General features: G+C 39.4%; 2 protein-coding genes across 2 annotated transcripts; one reads left to right on the forward strand and one right to left on the reverse strand.

Moving 5' to 3' along the window:
* LOC126773011 (BTB/POZ domain-containing protein 17) lies at positions 1 to 16522 on the reverse strand. Its single transcript, XM_050493625.1, has 13 exons — positions 16282 to 16522; positions 14412 to 14552; positions 14103 to 14282; positions 6657 to 6776; positions 6211 to 6344; positions 5810 to 5926; positions 5242 to 5354; positions 4645 to 4919; positions 4343 to 4459; positions 3278 to 3366; positions 1859 to 1939; positions 1380 to 1458; positions 1 to 1073 (listed from the first exon to the last, which is right to left on the reverse strand). Exons 1-13 carry the CDS (start codon positions 16360 to 16362, stop codon positions 1008 to 1010), a joined length of 1593 nt encoding a protein of 530 aa, XP_050349582.1. The 5' UTR covers positions 16363 to 16522; the 3' UTR covers positions 1 to 1007.
* Positions 16523 to 16830: 308 nt separating this feature from the next.
* On the forward strand, positions 16831 to 17587 carry LOC126773036 (uncharacterized). The gene has a single exon (XM_050493659.1). It carries the CDS (start codon positions 16941 to 16943, stop codon positions 17508 to 17510), a length of 570 nt encoding a protein of 189 aa, XP_050349616.1. The 5' UTR covers positions 16831 to 16940; the 3' UTR covers positions 17511 to 17587.
* Positions 17588 to 18024: the final 437 nt, after the last annotated feature.

The following is an 18024-nucleotide window of genomic DNA, read 5'->3' on the forward strand; positions in this document are numbered from 1 at the left end:
AATATTTAATACATTTAATTAATACTCAAATATAACAATATGACGTCTTATTACCTTAAAATTATTGCGCTTCTTTCCGAAGACAAAATTTAAATCATAAAAATACGACAAACAACAGTAACAAAACAATATGGCGCTGTATAGAAAGTCACATTGCTGAGTTGACTTAATGATATTATAACATTGAAAAACGTTCAAAAACTATTTTAATTAAAGAATTAAATCAATTTATTTCACAATAAAAATTCTTAATTACTGTAAATCATTGACTTATTTATTATCTACTGACTGAATAACAAATACATTCGAATAAACGTGTCGGCAGTGACATTTAAGTACTACGCAAACATATTTTTTTCTTTTTTGCTGTCGAAGGGATAAAAATTAAAAGAATAATAAAAAAAAAAACATCAAAACTTTTGAGTTCGAAAATTAAAATAGAGATGGGTATCAGTTTATAAATAAAAATGCCTCAAGCTTTCTATCTAATATTTTTTACGTAATACTTAAATGACTTAAGGCGTACTTTAAGCTACACTATAACATAGTACAATAATCACAACTCCGTTATTTATTATTTAATTACATTGAACTAAAATAAATGTATCCATTAATTCGTTTAAAAACCGGCAAAACATCACACACACGATACAACACTAAATAATATAAATTACAACATTCGCCCGAATATTCGTCACATATATTTACATGTAGCGAATTATAGCTTGTACAATATTCGCTCAGAAGTGTTGCTAACTTGGGGGGTTTTCCCCCTATATTTGGGGTCAGTCAGACGAAATGTGGTATTTTTATGGGCAACAATTTTTTTAGTTTTTTCCGGAAAAATATTTTTTAGAGAAATTCTGTCTTAATTTTATGTTTATTGCTGCTTGCAGTACTTACTTTGCTTTTTTTTAACATAATATAAATGTATTATTTCAATGAATGGGGAGAAATGCTTCTTAAAGGTTGGCAACACTGTCACTCATCCGCGTTGCGACGGACGGTCATCCGTTGGTGTCGGACGCGCCCACGTGGCAGAAGTCTGTCAGAGGAACTATCACTACTTGTATCTAGAAAATAATATACAAAACATTTTAACAAATGTTGATATTTATAATTCAAATTAAAAGAGATGCTTCTGTGTCGTCCGGACGCAGAAGAATCTCTAAGCTGTTTAATGGATTTAACATCGCGAGGAAACCTATATACGTAGGAGAAAATTGTATCACATATGTATTTAAGCCCACTATGAATCGGCGTGGTGGCATAAGCTCCAAATTTCAACAGGAGACATCTTTCCTCACTCGTCGTCACTTGTTTAATAAACTGAACTAAACTTGCTAAATGGTCGAATGGTAACACTGATTACAACTTACCCTCAGCTGGTCTCTGTTGGGACCCAACAGGTGTTTGGGTTCGGGCGGGTCGCAGATGTCCGAGCATTTTGGACAACGTCTGTGAACAACAAAACAAGACTTAAATAGTTTCTGTTTCCATCTCGTGGTTTGAGTAAATGGAGAAACCACACGTGACCGATATAATTTAACTATAGCATATTCCAATGGCAATAATAGTGAATATATATTGGTCGAAATTTGAAATAATCTATGATATTCATTATGGATTCGCAAATGAATAAATGAATGAATGAATGAATGATTGCGTACTGAATGTCGGCGAAGTTGCTAGAAGATAAAATGAATATAAGTATTGAGATGAGCGGCACAGTGTCGTTAGTTGTATTATAAAGATGTATAAATCAAGAACTGTTCATTTTATTCGCATAAAATAGCCGATCTTATAGAAAATATAAATCCAAGGTTCGTTTATCTGTAGTCCCGTCCCGTGGCCCTACCCGTACGGCGCGGGGCCGGCGGGCGAGTAGAGCGGCGTGTTGAGCTCGTCGAAGTCCAGCGCGCCGTCGATGTTCAGCACTCTGCGGGCGACGCGACCGTGAGTTAATACGTGAACAGCGAAATCTACGCAGACTGTCACACGAAGTACATTCGTTATCACGATATACTTTATGAATTAGACATTTCACAAAATTATATTTAACGAAAATCTACCACAAATTCGGAATATAACTAGCTCCTATAAATACTTCCAACAACGTAGAACCGACTAAAAACTCTGTATTATGCCCTATGACAATACAAAAAAAAGTATATATATATATACTTATATATATACTACATATATATACTTTTTTTTGTATATAGAATAGGATGGCGGACGAACATATGGGCCACCTGATTGTAATTGGTCACCAACGCCCATAGACAATGGCATTGTAAGAAATGTTAACCATCGCTTACATCACCAATGTTTTGCGGTAGAATATCTGATGAGTGGGTGGTACCTACCCAGACGAGCTTCCACAAAGCTCTACCACCAGTAAAATATACATATATATAAAAAATAAAAATAGAGTATTAGCTAAGCCCTAGGTCTAAATCGGTAAAAATTTTATTGAACAAATATTTCAAAATTGAACTAATCGGAATGTTATATCACCTGCTACATTATTAGAAATTGCTACATATATAAATTTTTATTAAAATTTTTAATTATAAAAAAATTAAGCATAGACTGCCGAAGGACCACTGAGACTGCATTTGCACCTCAGAAATGAATAATAACGTTTAAACTATCAAAAATTAGCGCTTTAATTAAATTTAACTTTTATAAAGAAAAATAAGTTAATTAAAAAAGTATACGCCATTAGTCCGCGGTCATTATATTAGAGAATAGGCTGAGCTGCCGTAATAATATAAACCTGGAAGTGGTACCCGCGGTGCAGTTTATCAGTCTCGGTACAATATAATACATTGTGTATATATGCGTGTTACATACAGCACCTCAGGGAGGATCGCTGACGCAGCACATTGCCGCGAAGTCAGTACTTAAACAATTTACACATTTGTCACGTACGGTGCCTAAAAACACCTAGCCGCGAAGTCGCCGCCGCGATCAGCTCTGCACGTGCCAAAATTAAACTAATAGATCAGCATTTTTAGCACTATACATTAGGACGGAATAATTATATGTATCATTCAATATCCAGTAACGATCAGTATTTTTTCTTAGGATTAAATTAAATATAATATTTAGTAATTAATTAAAGTGTTAATAGAAACCTTGGTTTTATCTCAAATCCCCCGGCTATCGTAAACGTAATTTGCGTGTAGGTCTAGTAAGCGAGTATTCAACAAATAGTATTATCATAGCAAATAGTCTAACCGCTAAACTTTAAGTACCGAGCTATCCTTACCTATTTTGAGCAGAAAATCTGTGCACTCTCTCGACGACGGACGCCACGTGTTCGACGCCATTTTGTACCCCCCATACTAGGATACCTATCTGAAAGAAATATATATGTGAAAATATCATTACCGATTTCGGGGCAGTGTTACGAGTTGATGGGCTATAAAATATAAAACCCAAACTCTATTACAAATCAAACATATTTTGCATAAATATAATGTAATTTACATTATATATATATATATATATATATATATTATTATATATATATTTAATATTACTTATATATTTACTACATTATTATTGTCGCATAGACTACTTTTAATGTAACTGCCTCGTTGGTCAAGTTACTTAATGTAAGACCGCAGACCCGGAGGTCCTGGGTTCCATTCTCAGGTCGGGCCAATAAAAAGTTATTGGGGTTTTCTGTCAGAAAATTCTCAGTAGCAGCTCGGAGTCTGGAAGTTGGAAGTGTATACACTCCCGTGCCTCGGACAGCACGTAAACTGTCCTGAACTCTTTCCGGTCGTGTCGGATTGCCGTCCCATCGGATTATGAGAGTGAGGGAATAGAGAGTGCACTTGTGTTTGCGCACACACTTGTACACTATAATATCCCTGCGTAGTTGGCTAATCTCAATTGAGATTGGCCGCCGGAGCCGAAAGCGGTCTGGAGGACATTACTTTTATTATTTACATTAAAAAAAAATTTTGATTCGGCAAACAACCCAGCTATTGTATCAAGTGTGTAATGTTTTTATTTATATTTTGCTGTAAATAAACTATTTTTGTTTTTTTTATAAGATAAAACGTACATTTGAAGCCGGAAACCCATTCATCAGATATTCTACCGCCAAACGACAGTACATAGTATTATTGTGTTTCCGTTGGAATAGTGAGTGAGCCAGTGTAACAACAGGCACAAGGGACATATCATCTTAGATCCCAGGGTTGGTGGCGCATTGGAGATTAGTATTTCTTACGTTGCCAATGTCTAGGGGCGGTGGTGATCACTTACCATCAGACGGCCCATTTGCGTGTCAACTTACATATGATATAAAATAAAAGCATACCTTTACTCTGACATCGGGCTCGTTGTACTCGCAGTACTCGTAGTTGTTATCTTGCTGTTCCGGACAATTTTGGCACGTGATTGAGATACGCACCGTACGCAGGACCACTTCCGGCACCTGGGGACACAATTAAAACTTATTTGCACAAAATGTTCAATAATTCAAATGTTATAAAAAATATTTTTTTTAAAGTGACTGCACGAAAAGTATAATTTTATTTAGGTTTTAATAATATCAAATTTTTTATTAAAACTTTGTCGTGATGAAATAAAAGAAAATTAACGAAAGTCAATAATACTTACATCATACGTCACAGCCCATACAATGAGCATGCTCTTCCTGAACCAGACCCCTTTGGGATAAAGATCCACTGTCCACTCCGTAAGCTTGTCAGCGGCCACGTCAGCTATCGAGGGTCTGGTTGAGAATATAAATGTCCTTGTATGATAACATGGCAAGGAGTGGAAATTATCAACAGCGAGGACCAATCCCCAAGTGTCCTCGGTGTACAGACGGGGCGTGAAAAGCATTCGTCCGGATTCCGTCTCTTGTACTTCTGCTATTCTTTCATATTGACCTGGAATATATTAACAAAGGTTATAATTATCAATTAAATTTAAAGACACGTTGCGTGGCTTCCGTCAGATTAAGTTTTTTTTTTTAATATTCCACCTGAGTATACGTGGTCACCACATAAACAATGGACCTCTAAGAAATATAAACCAATTCTTAAATCACCAATGCGTAATAAAATCATTCTTCAAACAAAATTAATGCTTGTCAGTAGAATATGTATTGATGCGAATGACAAAACCCTACCACAAAGTAAATTATAGACACCACACATCAAAACATAAATGTCATAAGGGGCGACAGTTTAACTAATCTGTCCGACATACCTGATTGATAACTCATTGCAATCGCCATTCGTTCCATAAAGAATTCTTTGTGTTCCTGCGTCAACGGACAGAGCAACAACTTCGCCAATTGATTCGGACACATCATAGGAAATCTGGAATAACGAAATTAATATCCTCATTAATGCAATTTTAAAAAAAATATAGAATAGGAAGGCGGACGAGCATATAGGCCACCTGGTGGTAAGTGGTCACCGACGCCCTTAGACATTGGCATTGTAAGAAATGCTAACCACGCTTACATCACCAATGCGGCACCAACCTTGAGAACTAAGATGTTATGTCCTTTGTGCGTGTAATTACACTGGCTCACTCACCCTTCAAACCGGAACACAACAATACCAAGTACTGCTGTTTTGCGGTAGAGTATCTGATGAGTGGGTGGTACCTACCCAGACGAGCTTCCACAAAACTCTACCACCAGTAAATAAATATTTGTAGACATCTACAAATCTGATGTATAAAAAAAATGATTTAATTACTTATACTCCTTAATTGTATTAAAAACATGCTATTATGGAGAGAATCCTAAATTGTGTTGAATACTAACCGGACATGTGAGAAGACGGTAGTGACGAGGGAGTCCCAGTGCGCTTTCAACTCGCTCTCAGAGAGGTCGCTCGTGTTCAACCTTTCTTTCTGTTTATTCAACCAACGCACCACAAATCTATAAATAAAAAAGTGGTGTGAGTGCCATGTACTCATGAGAATTGATGTACCGATCTCACACACACATTAACGCACTTACAATAACAAATCTTTCGCTTATGTCACCTGATGATCGAAATCTTACGCTGACGTCATCTGACGGTCGAAATCTTACGTTTAATCGTCTGAAGCTCAAAGTCTCAGTTAGCACCTACCGTGTACCGAGGGCTAAGATATTTACACATCAAAAATATAACATAAGTGTTAAAAATGCAATCGACATAGTTTGAGGAGTTAACTAACTGGTAGAGTGTCATCTCGTTGTGCAGCACGAGGTCGCTGTGCTGCAGCAGCAGCAGCAGCGTGTCATCCTCTAGCTCCGCCAGCTCGCTGTCTACCAACCACTCCATGTTCCACTTGACGAAGTTCTGGCAAGCCTGCAATGAAACAACATTTATATTTATAAAATAATAAAAATACACACGAACATGAATATTTATAAAATATTTTTTTTTATATTAATAATTTATTAAAAAATAAATTCAATGCGTTTTATGTTAAACAAAAATTTCAAAACATTCCAATTATAATAAATTTAGAAATAATTGACATATTTCTATAGTCGCATTATTTAATTAGATTTATTGTCAATGCTGTCCATTGATGTATTTTGACAAAATTCACGAAAAGATGAACTTATTAATACAATTGCATTTTCAATCTATTCTTGTTTTTATTATTTCAATTACCTTGGCAACATCGTTATGGCCACACGCCATGGTGTACTGCATCCAGGCGATAAGTTTTCCTCGTTTTGCCGCCTGCGCTATGTGCTGCGACATGTAACTCAGACAGAGGGTAACCAGGTCCTGTATGAAAAATGTAAACAGGTAAGGTCACTAATAACGCTGAAAACGCCTAATTACATAACACATCTACACACACGTCTGCTTGTATGTAGAGATCCAATACATACACAAACTTTCAATGCAAACACACTCACAATAAACACGCACTTGCACAAACATACTCGAATTACACGCGCACTTACACTACACACATACTCGCAATACACGCGCACTTACACTACACACACACTCGCAATACACGCGCACTTACACTACACACACACTCGCAATACACGCGCACTTACACTACACACACACTCGCAATACACGCGCACTTACACTACACACATACTCGCAATACACGCGCACTTACACTACACATATACTCGCAATACACGCGCACTTACACTACACACACACTCGCAATACACGCGCACTTACACTACACACATACTCGCAATACACGCGCACTTACACTACACATATACTCGCAATACACGCGCACTTACACTACACATATACTCGCAATACACGCGCACTTACACTACACACACACTCGCAATACACGCGCACTTACACTACACACATACTCGCAATACACGCGCACTTACACTACACATATACTCGCAATACACGCGCACTTACACTACACACACACTCGCAATACACGCGCACTTACACTACACACACACTCGCAATACACGCGCACTTACACTACACACACACTCGCAATACACGCGCACTTACACTACACACACACTCGCAATACACGCGCACTTACACTACACACATACTCGCAATACACGCGCACTTACACTACACATATACTCGCAATACACGCGCACTTACACTACACACACACTCGCAATACACGCGCACTTACACTACACACACACTCGCAATACACGCGCACTTACACTACACACATACTCGCAATACACGCGCACTTACACTACACATATACTCGCAATACACGCGCACTTACACTACACACACACTCGCAATACACGCGCACTTACACTACACATATACTCGCAATACACGCGCACTTACACTACACACACACTCGCAATACACGCGCACTTACACTACACACATACTCGCAATACACGCGCACTTACACTACACATATACTCGCAATACACGCGCACTTACACTACACACACACTCGCAATACACGCGCACTTACACTACACACATACTCGCAATACACGCGCACTTACACTACACACACACTCGCAATACACGCGCACTTACACTACACACACACTCGCAATACACGCGCACTTACACTACACACACACTCGCAATACACGCGCACTTACACTACACACATACTCGCAATACACGCGCACTTACACTACACATATACTCGCAATACACGCGCACTTACACTACACACACACTCGCAATACACGCGCACTTACACTACACACATACTCGCAATACACGCGCACTTACACTACACATATACTCGCAATACACGCGCACTTACACTACACACACACTCGCAATACACGCGCACTTACACTACACACACACTCGCAATACACGCGCACTTACACTACACACACACTCGCAATACACGCGCACTTACACTACACACACACTCGCAATACACGCGCACTTACACTACACACATACTCGCAATACACGCGCACTTACACTACACATATACTCGCAATACACGCGCACTTACACTACACACACACTCGCAATACACGCGCACTTACACTACACACATACTCGCAATACACGCGCACTTACACTACACATATACTCGCAATACACGCGCACTTACACTACACACACACTCGCAATACACGCGCACTTACACTACACACACACTCGCAATACACGCGCACTTACACTACACACATACTCGCAATACACGCGCACTTACACTACACACATACTCGCAATACACGCGCACTTACACTACACATATACTCGCAATACACGCGCACTTACACTACACACATACTCGCAATACACGCGCACTTACACTACACACACACTCGCAATACACGCGCACTTACACTACACATATACTCGCAATACACGCGCACTTACACTACACATATACTCGCAATACACGCGCACTTACACTACACACACACTCGCAATACACGCGCACTTACACTACACACATACTCGCAATACACGCGCACTTACACTACACATATACTCGCAATACACGCGCACTTACACTACACACACATTCGCAATACACGCGCACTTACACTACACACATACTCGCAATACACGCGCACTTACACTACACATATACTCGCAATACACGCGCACTTACACTACACACACACTCGCAATACACGCGCACTTACACTACACACATACTCGCAATACACGCGCACTTACACTACACACACACTCGCAATACACGCGCACTTACACTACACACATACTCGCAATACACGCGCACTTACACTACACATATACTCGCAATACACGCGCACTTACACTACACACACACTCGCAATACACGCGCACTTACACTACACACACACTCGCAATACACGCGCACTTACACTACACACATACTCGCAATACACGCGCACTTACACTACACATATACTCGCAATACACGCGCACTTACACTACACACACACTCGCAATACACGCGCACTTACACTACACACATACTCGCAATACACGCGCACTTACACTACACATATACTCGCAATACACGCGCACTTACACTACACACACACTCGCAATACACGCGCACTTACACTACACACACACTCGCAATACACGCGCACTTACACTACACACACACTCGCAATACACGCGCACTTACACTACACACATACTCGCAATACACGCGCACTTACACTACACACACACTCGCAATACACGCGCACTTACACTACACACACACTCGCAATACACGCGCACTTACACTACACACATACTCGCAATACACGCGCACTTACACTACACATATACTCGCAATACACGCGCACTTACACTACACACACACTCGCAATACACGCGCACTTACACTACACACATACTCGCAATACACGCGCACTTACACTACACATATACTCGCAATACACGCGCACTTACACTACACACACACTCGCAATACACGCGCACTTACACTACACACACACTCGCAATACACGCGCACTTACACTACACACACACTCGCAATACACGCGCACTTACACTACACACACACTCGCAATACACGCGCACTTACACTACACACATACTCGCAATACACGCGCACTTACACTACACATATACTCGCAATACACGCGCACTTACACTACACACACACTCGCAATACACGCGCACTTACACTACACATATACTCGCAATACACGCGCACTTACACTACACACACACTCGCAATACACGCGCACTTACACTACACACACACTCGCAATACACGCGCACTTACACTACACACATACTCGCAATACACGCGCACTTACACTACACATATACTCGCAATACACGCGCACTTACACTACACACACACTCGCAATACACGCGCACTTACACTACACACACACTCGCAATACACGCGCACTTACACTACACACACACTCGCAATACACGCGCACTTACACTACACACATACTCGCAATACACGCGCACTTACACTACACATATACTCGCAATACATGCGCACTTACACTACACACACACTCGCAATACACGCGCACTTACACTACACACATACTCGCAATACACGCGCACTTACACTACACACACACTCGCAATACACGCGCACTTACACTACACACACACTCGCAATACACGCGCACTTACACTACACACATACTCGCAATACACGCGCACTTACACTACACACACACTCGCAATACACGCGCACTTACACTACACACACACTCGCAATACACGCGCACTTACACTACACACACACTCGCAATACACGCGCACTTACACTACACACACACTCGCAATACACGCGCACTTACACTACACACACACTCGCAATACACGCGCACTTACACTACACACACACTCGCAATACACGCGCACTTACACTACACACACACTCGCAATACACGCGCACTTACACTACACACACACTCGCAATACACGCGCACTTACACTACACACACACTCGCAATACACGCGCACTTACACTACACACACACTCGCAATACACGCGCACTTACACTACACACATACTCGCAATACACGCGCACTTACACTACACATATACTCGCAATACACGCGCACTTACACTACACACACACTCGCAATACACGCGCACTTACACTACACACACACTCGCAATACACGCGCACTTACACTACACACATACTCGCAATACACGCGCACTTACACTACACATATACTCGCAATACACGCGCACTTACACTACACACACACTCGCAATACACGCGCACTTACACTACACACACACTCGCAATACACGCGCACTTACACTACACACATACTCGCAATACACGCGCACTTACACTACACACATACTCGCAATACACGCGCACTTACACTACACATATACTCGCAATACACGCGCACTTACACTACACACATACTCGCAATACACGCGCACTTACACTACACACACACTCGCAATACACGCGCACTTACACTACACACATACTCGCAATACACGCGCACTTACACTACACACACACTCGCAATACACGCGCACTTACACTACACACACACTCGCAATACACGCGCACTTACACTACACACATACTCGCAATACACGCGCACTTACACTACACACATACTCGCAATACACGCGCACTTACACTACACATATACTCGCAATACACGCGCACTTACACTACACACACACTCGCAATACACGCGCACTTACACTACACACATACTCGCAATACACGCGCACTTACACTACACACATACTCGCAATACACGCGCACTTACACTACACATATACTCGCAATACACGCGCACTTACACTACACACATACTCGCAATACACGCGCACTTACACTACACATATACTCGCAATACACGCGCACTTACACTACACACACACTCGCAATACACGCGCACTTACACTACACATATACTCGCAATACACGCGCACTTACACTACACATATACTCGCAATACACGCGCACTTACACTACACACACACTCGCAATACACGCGCACTTACACTACACACATACTCGCAATACACGCGCACTTACACTACACATATACTCGCAATACACGCGCACTTACACTACACACACATTCGCAATACACGCGCACTTACACTACACACATACTCGCAATACACGCGCACTTACACTACACATATACTCGCAATACACGCGCACTTACACTACACACACACTCGCAATACACGCGCACTTACACTACACACATACTCGCAATACACGCGCACTTACACTACACACACACTCGCAATACACGCGCACTTACACTACACACATACTCGCAATACACGCGCACTTACACTACACATATACTCGCAATACACGCGCACTTACACTACACACACACTCGCAATACACGCGCACTTACACTACACACACACTCGCAATACACGCGCACTTACACTACACACATACTCGCAATACACGCGCACTTACACTACACATATACTCGCAATACACGCGCACTTACACTACACACACACTCGCAATACACGCGCACTTACACTACACACATACTCGCAATACACGCGCACTTACACTACACATATACTCGCAATACACGCGCACTTACACTACACACACACTCGCAATACACGCGCACTTACACTACACACACACTCGCAATACACGCGCACTTACACTACACACACACTCGCAATACACGCGCACTTACACTACACACACACTCGCAATACACGCGCACTTACACTACACACATACTCGCAATACACGCGCACTTACACTACACATATACTCGCAATACACGCGCACTTACACTACACACACACTCGCAATACACGCGCACTTACACTACACATATACTCGCAATACACGCGCACTTACACTACACACACACTCGCAATACACGCGCACTTACACTACACACACACTCGCAATACACGCGCACTTACACTACACACACACTCGCAATACACGCGCACTTACACTACACACACACTCGCAATACACGCGCACTTACACTACACACATACTCGCAATACACGCGCACTTACACTACACATATACTCGCAATACACGCGCACTTACACTACACACACACTCGCAATACACGCGCACTTACACTACACATATACTCGCAATACACGCGCACTTACACTACACACACACTCGCAATACACGCGCACTTACACTACACACACACTCGCAATACACGCGCACTTACACTACACACATACTCGCAATACACGCGCACTTACACTACACATATACTCGCAATACACGCGCACTTACACTACACGCATACTCGCAATACACGCGCACTTACACTACACATATACTCGCAATACACGCGCACTTACACTACACACACACTCGCAATACACGCGCACTTACACTACACACATACTCGCAATACACGCGCACTTACACTACACATATACTCGCAATACACGCGCACTTACACTACACACACACTCGCAATACACGCGCACTTACACTACACACATACTCGCAATACACGCGCACTTACACTACACATATACTCGCAATACACGCGCACTTACACTACACACACACTCGCAATACACGCGCACTTACACTACACACACACTCGCAATACACGCGCACTTACACTACACACATACTCGCAATACACGCGCACTTACACTACACATATACTCGCAATACACGCGCACTTACACTACACACACACTCGCAATACACGCGCACTTACACTACACACATACTCGCAATACACGCGCACTTACACTACACACACACTCGCAATACACGCGCACTTACACTACACACACACTCGCAATACACGCGCACTTACACTACACACACACTCGCAATACACGCGCACTTACACTACACACATACTCGCAATACACGCGCACTTACACTACACACACACTCGCAATACACGCGCACTTACACTACACACACACTCGCAATACACGCGCACTTACACTACACACATACTCGTAATACACGCGCACTTACACTACACACACACTCGCAATACACACGCACTCACAGTACACACGCTCTTGCAACACCTTGCACTAGCGACACACACGTATTTGTAACACAAACACATTCACTCATCTACTTTTTGACATTAAAATAACTAGTCAAATACAGATCTTACATCTTCTCTATCACCTCATCTAAGTTCACTCGCCGTGTAATCAAGGAAGTCATTGATTACCTTAACATTGTATTTATCAGCAAGAGACAGCACGGGAAGCACAGTTTGATGCGATATTCTAATTTGGCCGGTATAAAAATACTTCAGGAAGTGAGGGAAGACAGATGCACCGGTGGGCGTTTCCTGCAATATTATACGGCTTTCACGCCACTCACTCCATTCACGATTCATTAACATAACCTACAACAAAAGAACAATCATTAATTTTTTTTATATTTAATTGTTGATTGATATAATTAATAAGAATTTTTATATGTCACATTTTTAATGAATTAAAATATTTTATTTCTTATAGTAATACATTTTCACCTGGAATACTTCACTGCTGGCACACAATATGAGCCTGTGGGCGGGATAACCAACCCCTCCCACCTCCAGGATCAAATCACTCATCAGCTGCTCTGCATACAGAGTTGCTATCTTGAGCAAAACACTTTGCGAGTTGTCCACCTAAATACAGAAATATTTTTAGTAAGTTTATCTAAGACTTGTATTAGCAAACATTTTATTTTATTTACAACATTATATAATCATTCAAATATATCACTATAATTAAAAAAAAAGAATTTTTTGAATATACAGTATTTAAAATATGAATGTAGTCCAAACTTAATGATGCTAAACCTCGTTAGTGTCACTGTCAATAAAAAAAAAGAATATATCTGTCATTGTAACCACACTCTGTCTTTTTATTTAGCTCTTCCCTAGCCTAGCTCTCTTAAACTATAATCTAATACTAGTTTTCATTATACAGTAACAGCGTGTTAATGTCCCACTGCTGGGCTAAGGCCTCCTCTCCCTTTTTGAGGAGGTTTGGAGCTTATTCCGCCACACTGCTCCAATGTGGGTTGGTGGAACACACGTGGCAAAATTTTAGTGAAATTAGACACATGCAGGTTTCCTCACAATGTTTTCCTTCACCGTCAAACACGAGATGAATTATAATCACAAATTAAGCACATGAAAATTCAGTGATGCTTGCCGGGTTTGAACCCACGATCATCGGTTAAGATTCACGCGTTCTTACCACTGGGCCATAGTGTGTGTTATAATATAAAATGATGTTTAATTCTTGGATTTACTTTTATTTATGTATCTCGGAAACAGTTCTAATCATTTGGCATTTTTAAGTTAAACTATTTTGGTTTGTTTACTGAAAACCTTCAATTTTTCACAAGAAATACAAGAAAATAAGCCAAACTAAGCTCAATTTTCTAGGTACTTGTTTATAAAACAAGACTTATACAAATAAATAACTATATATACTTATAATAATAAAAAAAATATTTTACACTAAATAAAAAATGTGGTGTCAAAAATATCCAATCTTTGATTTGTACAAATATTTATTTTACTGCTAACATGGAGTTTCTCTAGGCCAACCTCATTGTGAAGAATTATCAAATAGAAAGATTAAGAGGTGACTGGCATAATATATACAACTAAAAAAGTAAAGTAACAGCCTGTAAATGTCCCACTGCTATTTCAGGAGAAGGTTTGGAGCTTATTCCACCACGCTGCTTCAATGCGGGTTGGTGGAATACACATGTGGCAGAATTTCGATGAAATTAGACACATGCAGGTTTCCTCACGATGTTTTCCTTCACCGAAAAGCACGAGATGAATTATAAACAGAAATTAAGCACATGAAAATTCAGAGGTGCTTGCCCGGGTTTGAACCCACGTTCATCGGTTAAGATTCATGCGTTCTTACCACTGGGCCATCTCGACTTCATATACAACTAAGCTTTTTTCTTTTTTTCTAAAAAAACAATTTAGAATTAAAGTCTTGTTTGCTTTATTTTTTACTTACCATTTTCGAGTAAATTCTAACAAAACATTGCATTGAGCTTTTGGGTGAGCTGTTACTATCTATTTATATGATAAAATGTGTTTGTATATTATGTATGTAACATGTATATCAAAGATTAAATATAAATCCAATATAGGTTATATTCAAAATTTTTACTTACGAATGTACGTGTTTACATATTTTTTAACGCTATATTTATTCCTTCTCACATATTTTTATACAAAAGCATATATTTAAATATTATTCTTTGAAGAGATTTCTAATTATACTTATTTCTCGTTTGACACAAATGTGTTTGTATATAATTTGTGGTGTGTATAATAATTTTATTGTTAAATAAATTAAAATTAAAATTAGCATAATTACTTCAAGATCTTCATTATTAGTTGCTTCATTTTTGTCAGGGCAGGTCGATGTTGTTGCGGAATCAACTGTTAAATAATTCATTTTATCTAAAATAAACAACGTATCAGAGTAACAATATCATAGTGCGAGTATATATATTTTTCAAACACTTAATTTGTATAAAATATGTACATTATCGAATAAGTAATAACGACAGCTACAACAAATAATAAAAATTTACTATTATTTGTCAATTTTTTTTTATTCCACGATAGTCTGACAGATGGTAATTTGTTTACATTGACATTTGACATTAAATGCACCAGATAGTATAATATTATTTTATTTATCAATCAATATAATATAAAATATACTTTAATGGTATTATTCATCAAACTTATAGTTATAAATGTTGAAATATGGTGAAAATCGTATTCTTACATAAATAGTCATAAAGCTTTTCTGTATGACATAACCATTTCAAAACTGAAATGCTTAAAATACTTAAAGAATACGTGGTCTTTTGACTCTATGGATAAATTGTATTTACAAAAGTTATTGGTTTTTTGGTTTGACTTTTTATGTCAAAAACGATAACATTCGTATAAAAAGAAAAAAAATATAATAAATGTATATAAAATTCTAAAACACTAGAGGTGGTTTGATACTAAACTGCAAGAATGGGCCTTAAGAAAAAGAAAAATGTTATTATCCTGTCATGTTGTATGGTTGCTTGTTTTATTTTGTATCAGCTGTATTTCTTCTTAACCATAACATCAGAAGCTAACAATAATATAGTGGTGCCTGTACTGGATTATAAAAGTGTTGTAAATTTACTACACTTGCGTTCAGAAGATGACAAATACATAAATGAACACGGTATGATACGTGGTATATATTACGCTGACCTCAAGAACTACCGGCCGGACTCAAATAAAGAATTTAAGTGCAAAACATCGCATCAAAAAATTCCATTTGAACGATTGAATGATGACTTTTGTGACTGTGAAGACGGCACGGACGAACCAAGCACTACTGCCTGTCCTGACGGAATATTCTACTGTGATACACAAAGCCCAAGGAAACAATCTTTATCGATACCATCTAGTAAAGTAAATGATGGTATATGTGACTGTTGCGATGGTTCTGACGAGTGGATGCACAGTAATAGTGATAAACTTCTTAGTCAAAGTTCACCCAAACATTATAGATTTTATGTAGCTAAGTGCCCTAATAACTGTAACAAATAAGTGATTAGTGAATTTAGCACAAATCAATGAAGAAGGTTGTAAATATTTGTAAATAGTATATAATACTAAAGATTGTATAAATACTACTTTTAGGTGAGAAGAAACAAATTGTAAATTAAATTATCTATGGATATTTATAATCAAATATTTTGTTAATAGCAACTAGTAACTCCTGCTAATACTATTATTTAGTACCATAACTCTCTTTTTTTCCTAGCCTCGATGTGCCAGTACATGAATAATAAAGATTAACATTGTCTCATATGTGTGCTATGTATATAAACCTTTATTATCATGCCATTTACCTCAAATTATCCTCTGAAAACGAAACCAGTTACTCTTTGCATATTTATATTTTTAATTTCTTTCTTAAAATATCATAAAAATCCATCACTTATTAACATCACTAGACAACCAATTTATTGAAAGATTTTAGAAACTAGCTAAACATACACCCAAGAAACTTCCTTCCTAAACTTTCAAAATTTAATTAATTGCATGTAGGATAGCAGTG

The sequence above is a fragment of the Nymphalis io genome, chromosome 13 (assembly GCF_905147045.1).
Source record: "Nymphalis io chromosome 13, ilAglIoxx1.1, whole genome shotgun sequence".
In the NCBI taxonomy this organism is placed as follows: domain Eukaryota; kingdom Metazoa; phylum Arthropoda; class Insecta; order Lepidoptera; family Nymphalidae; genus Nymphalis; species Nymphalis io.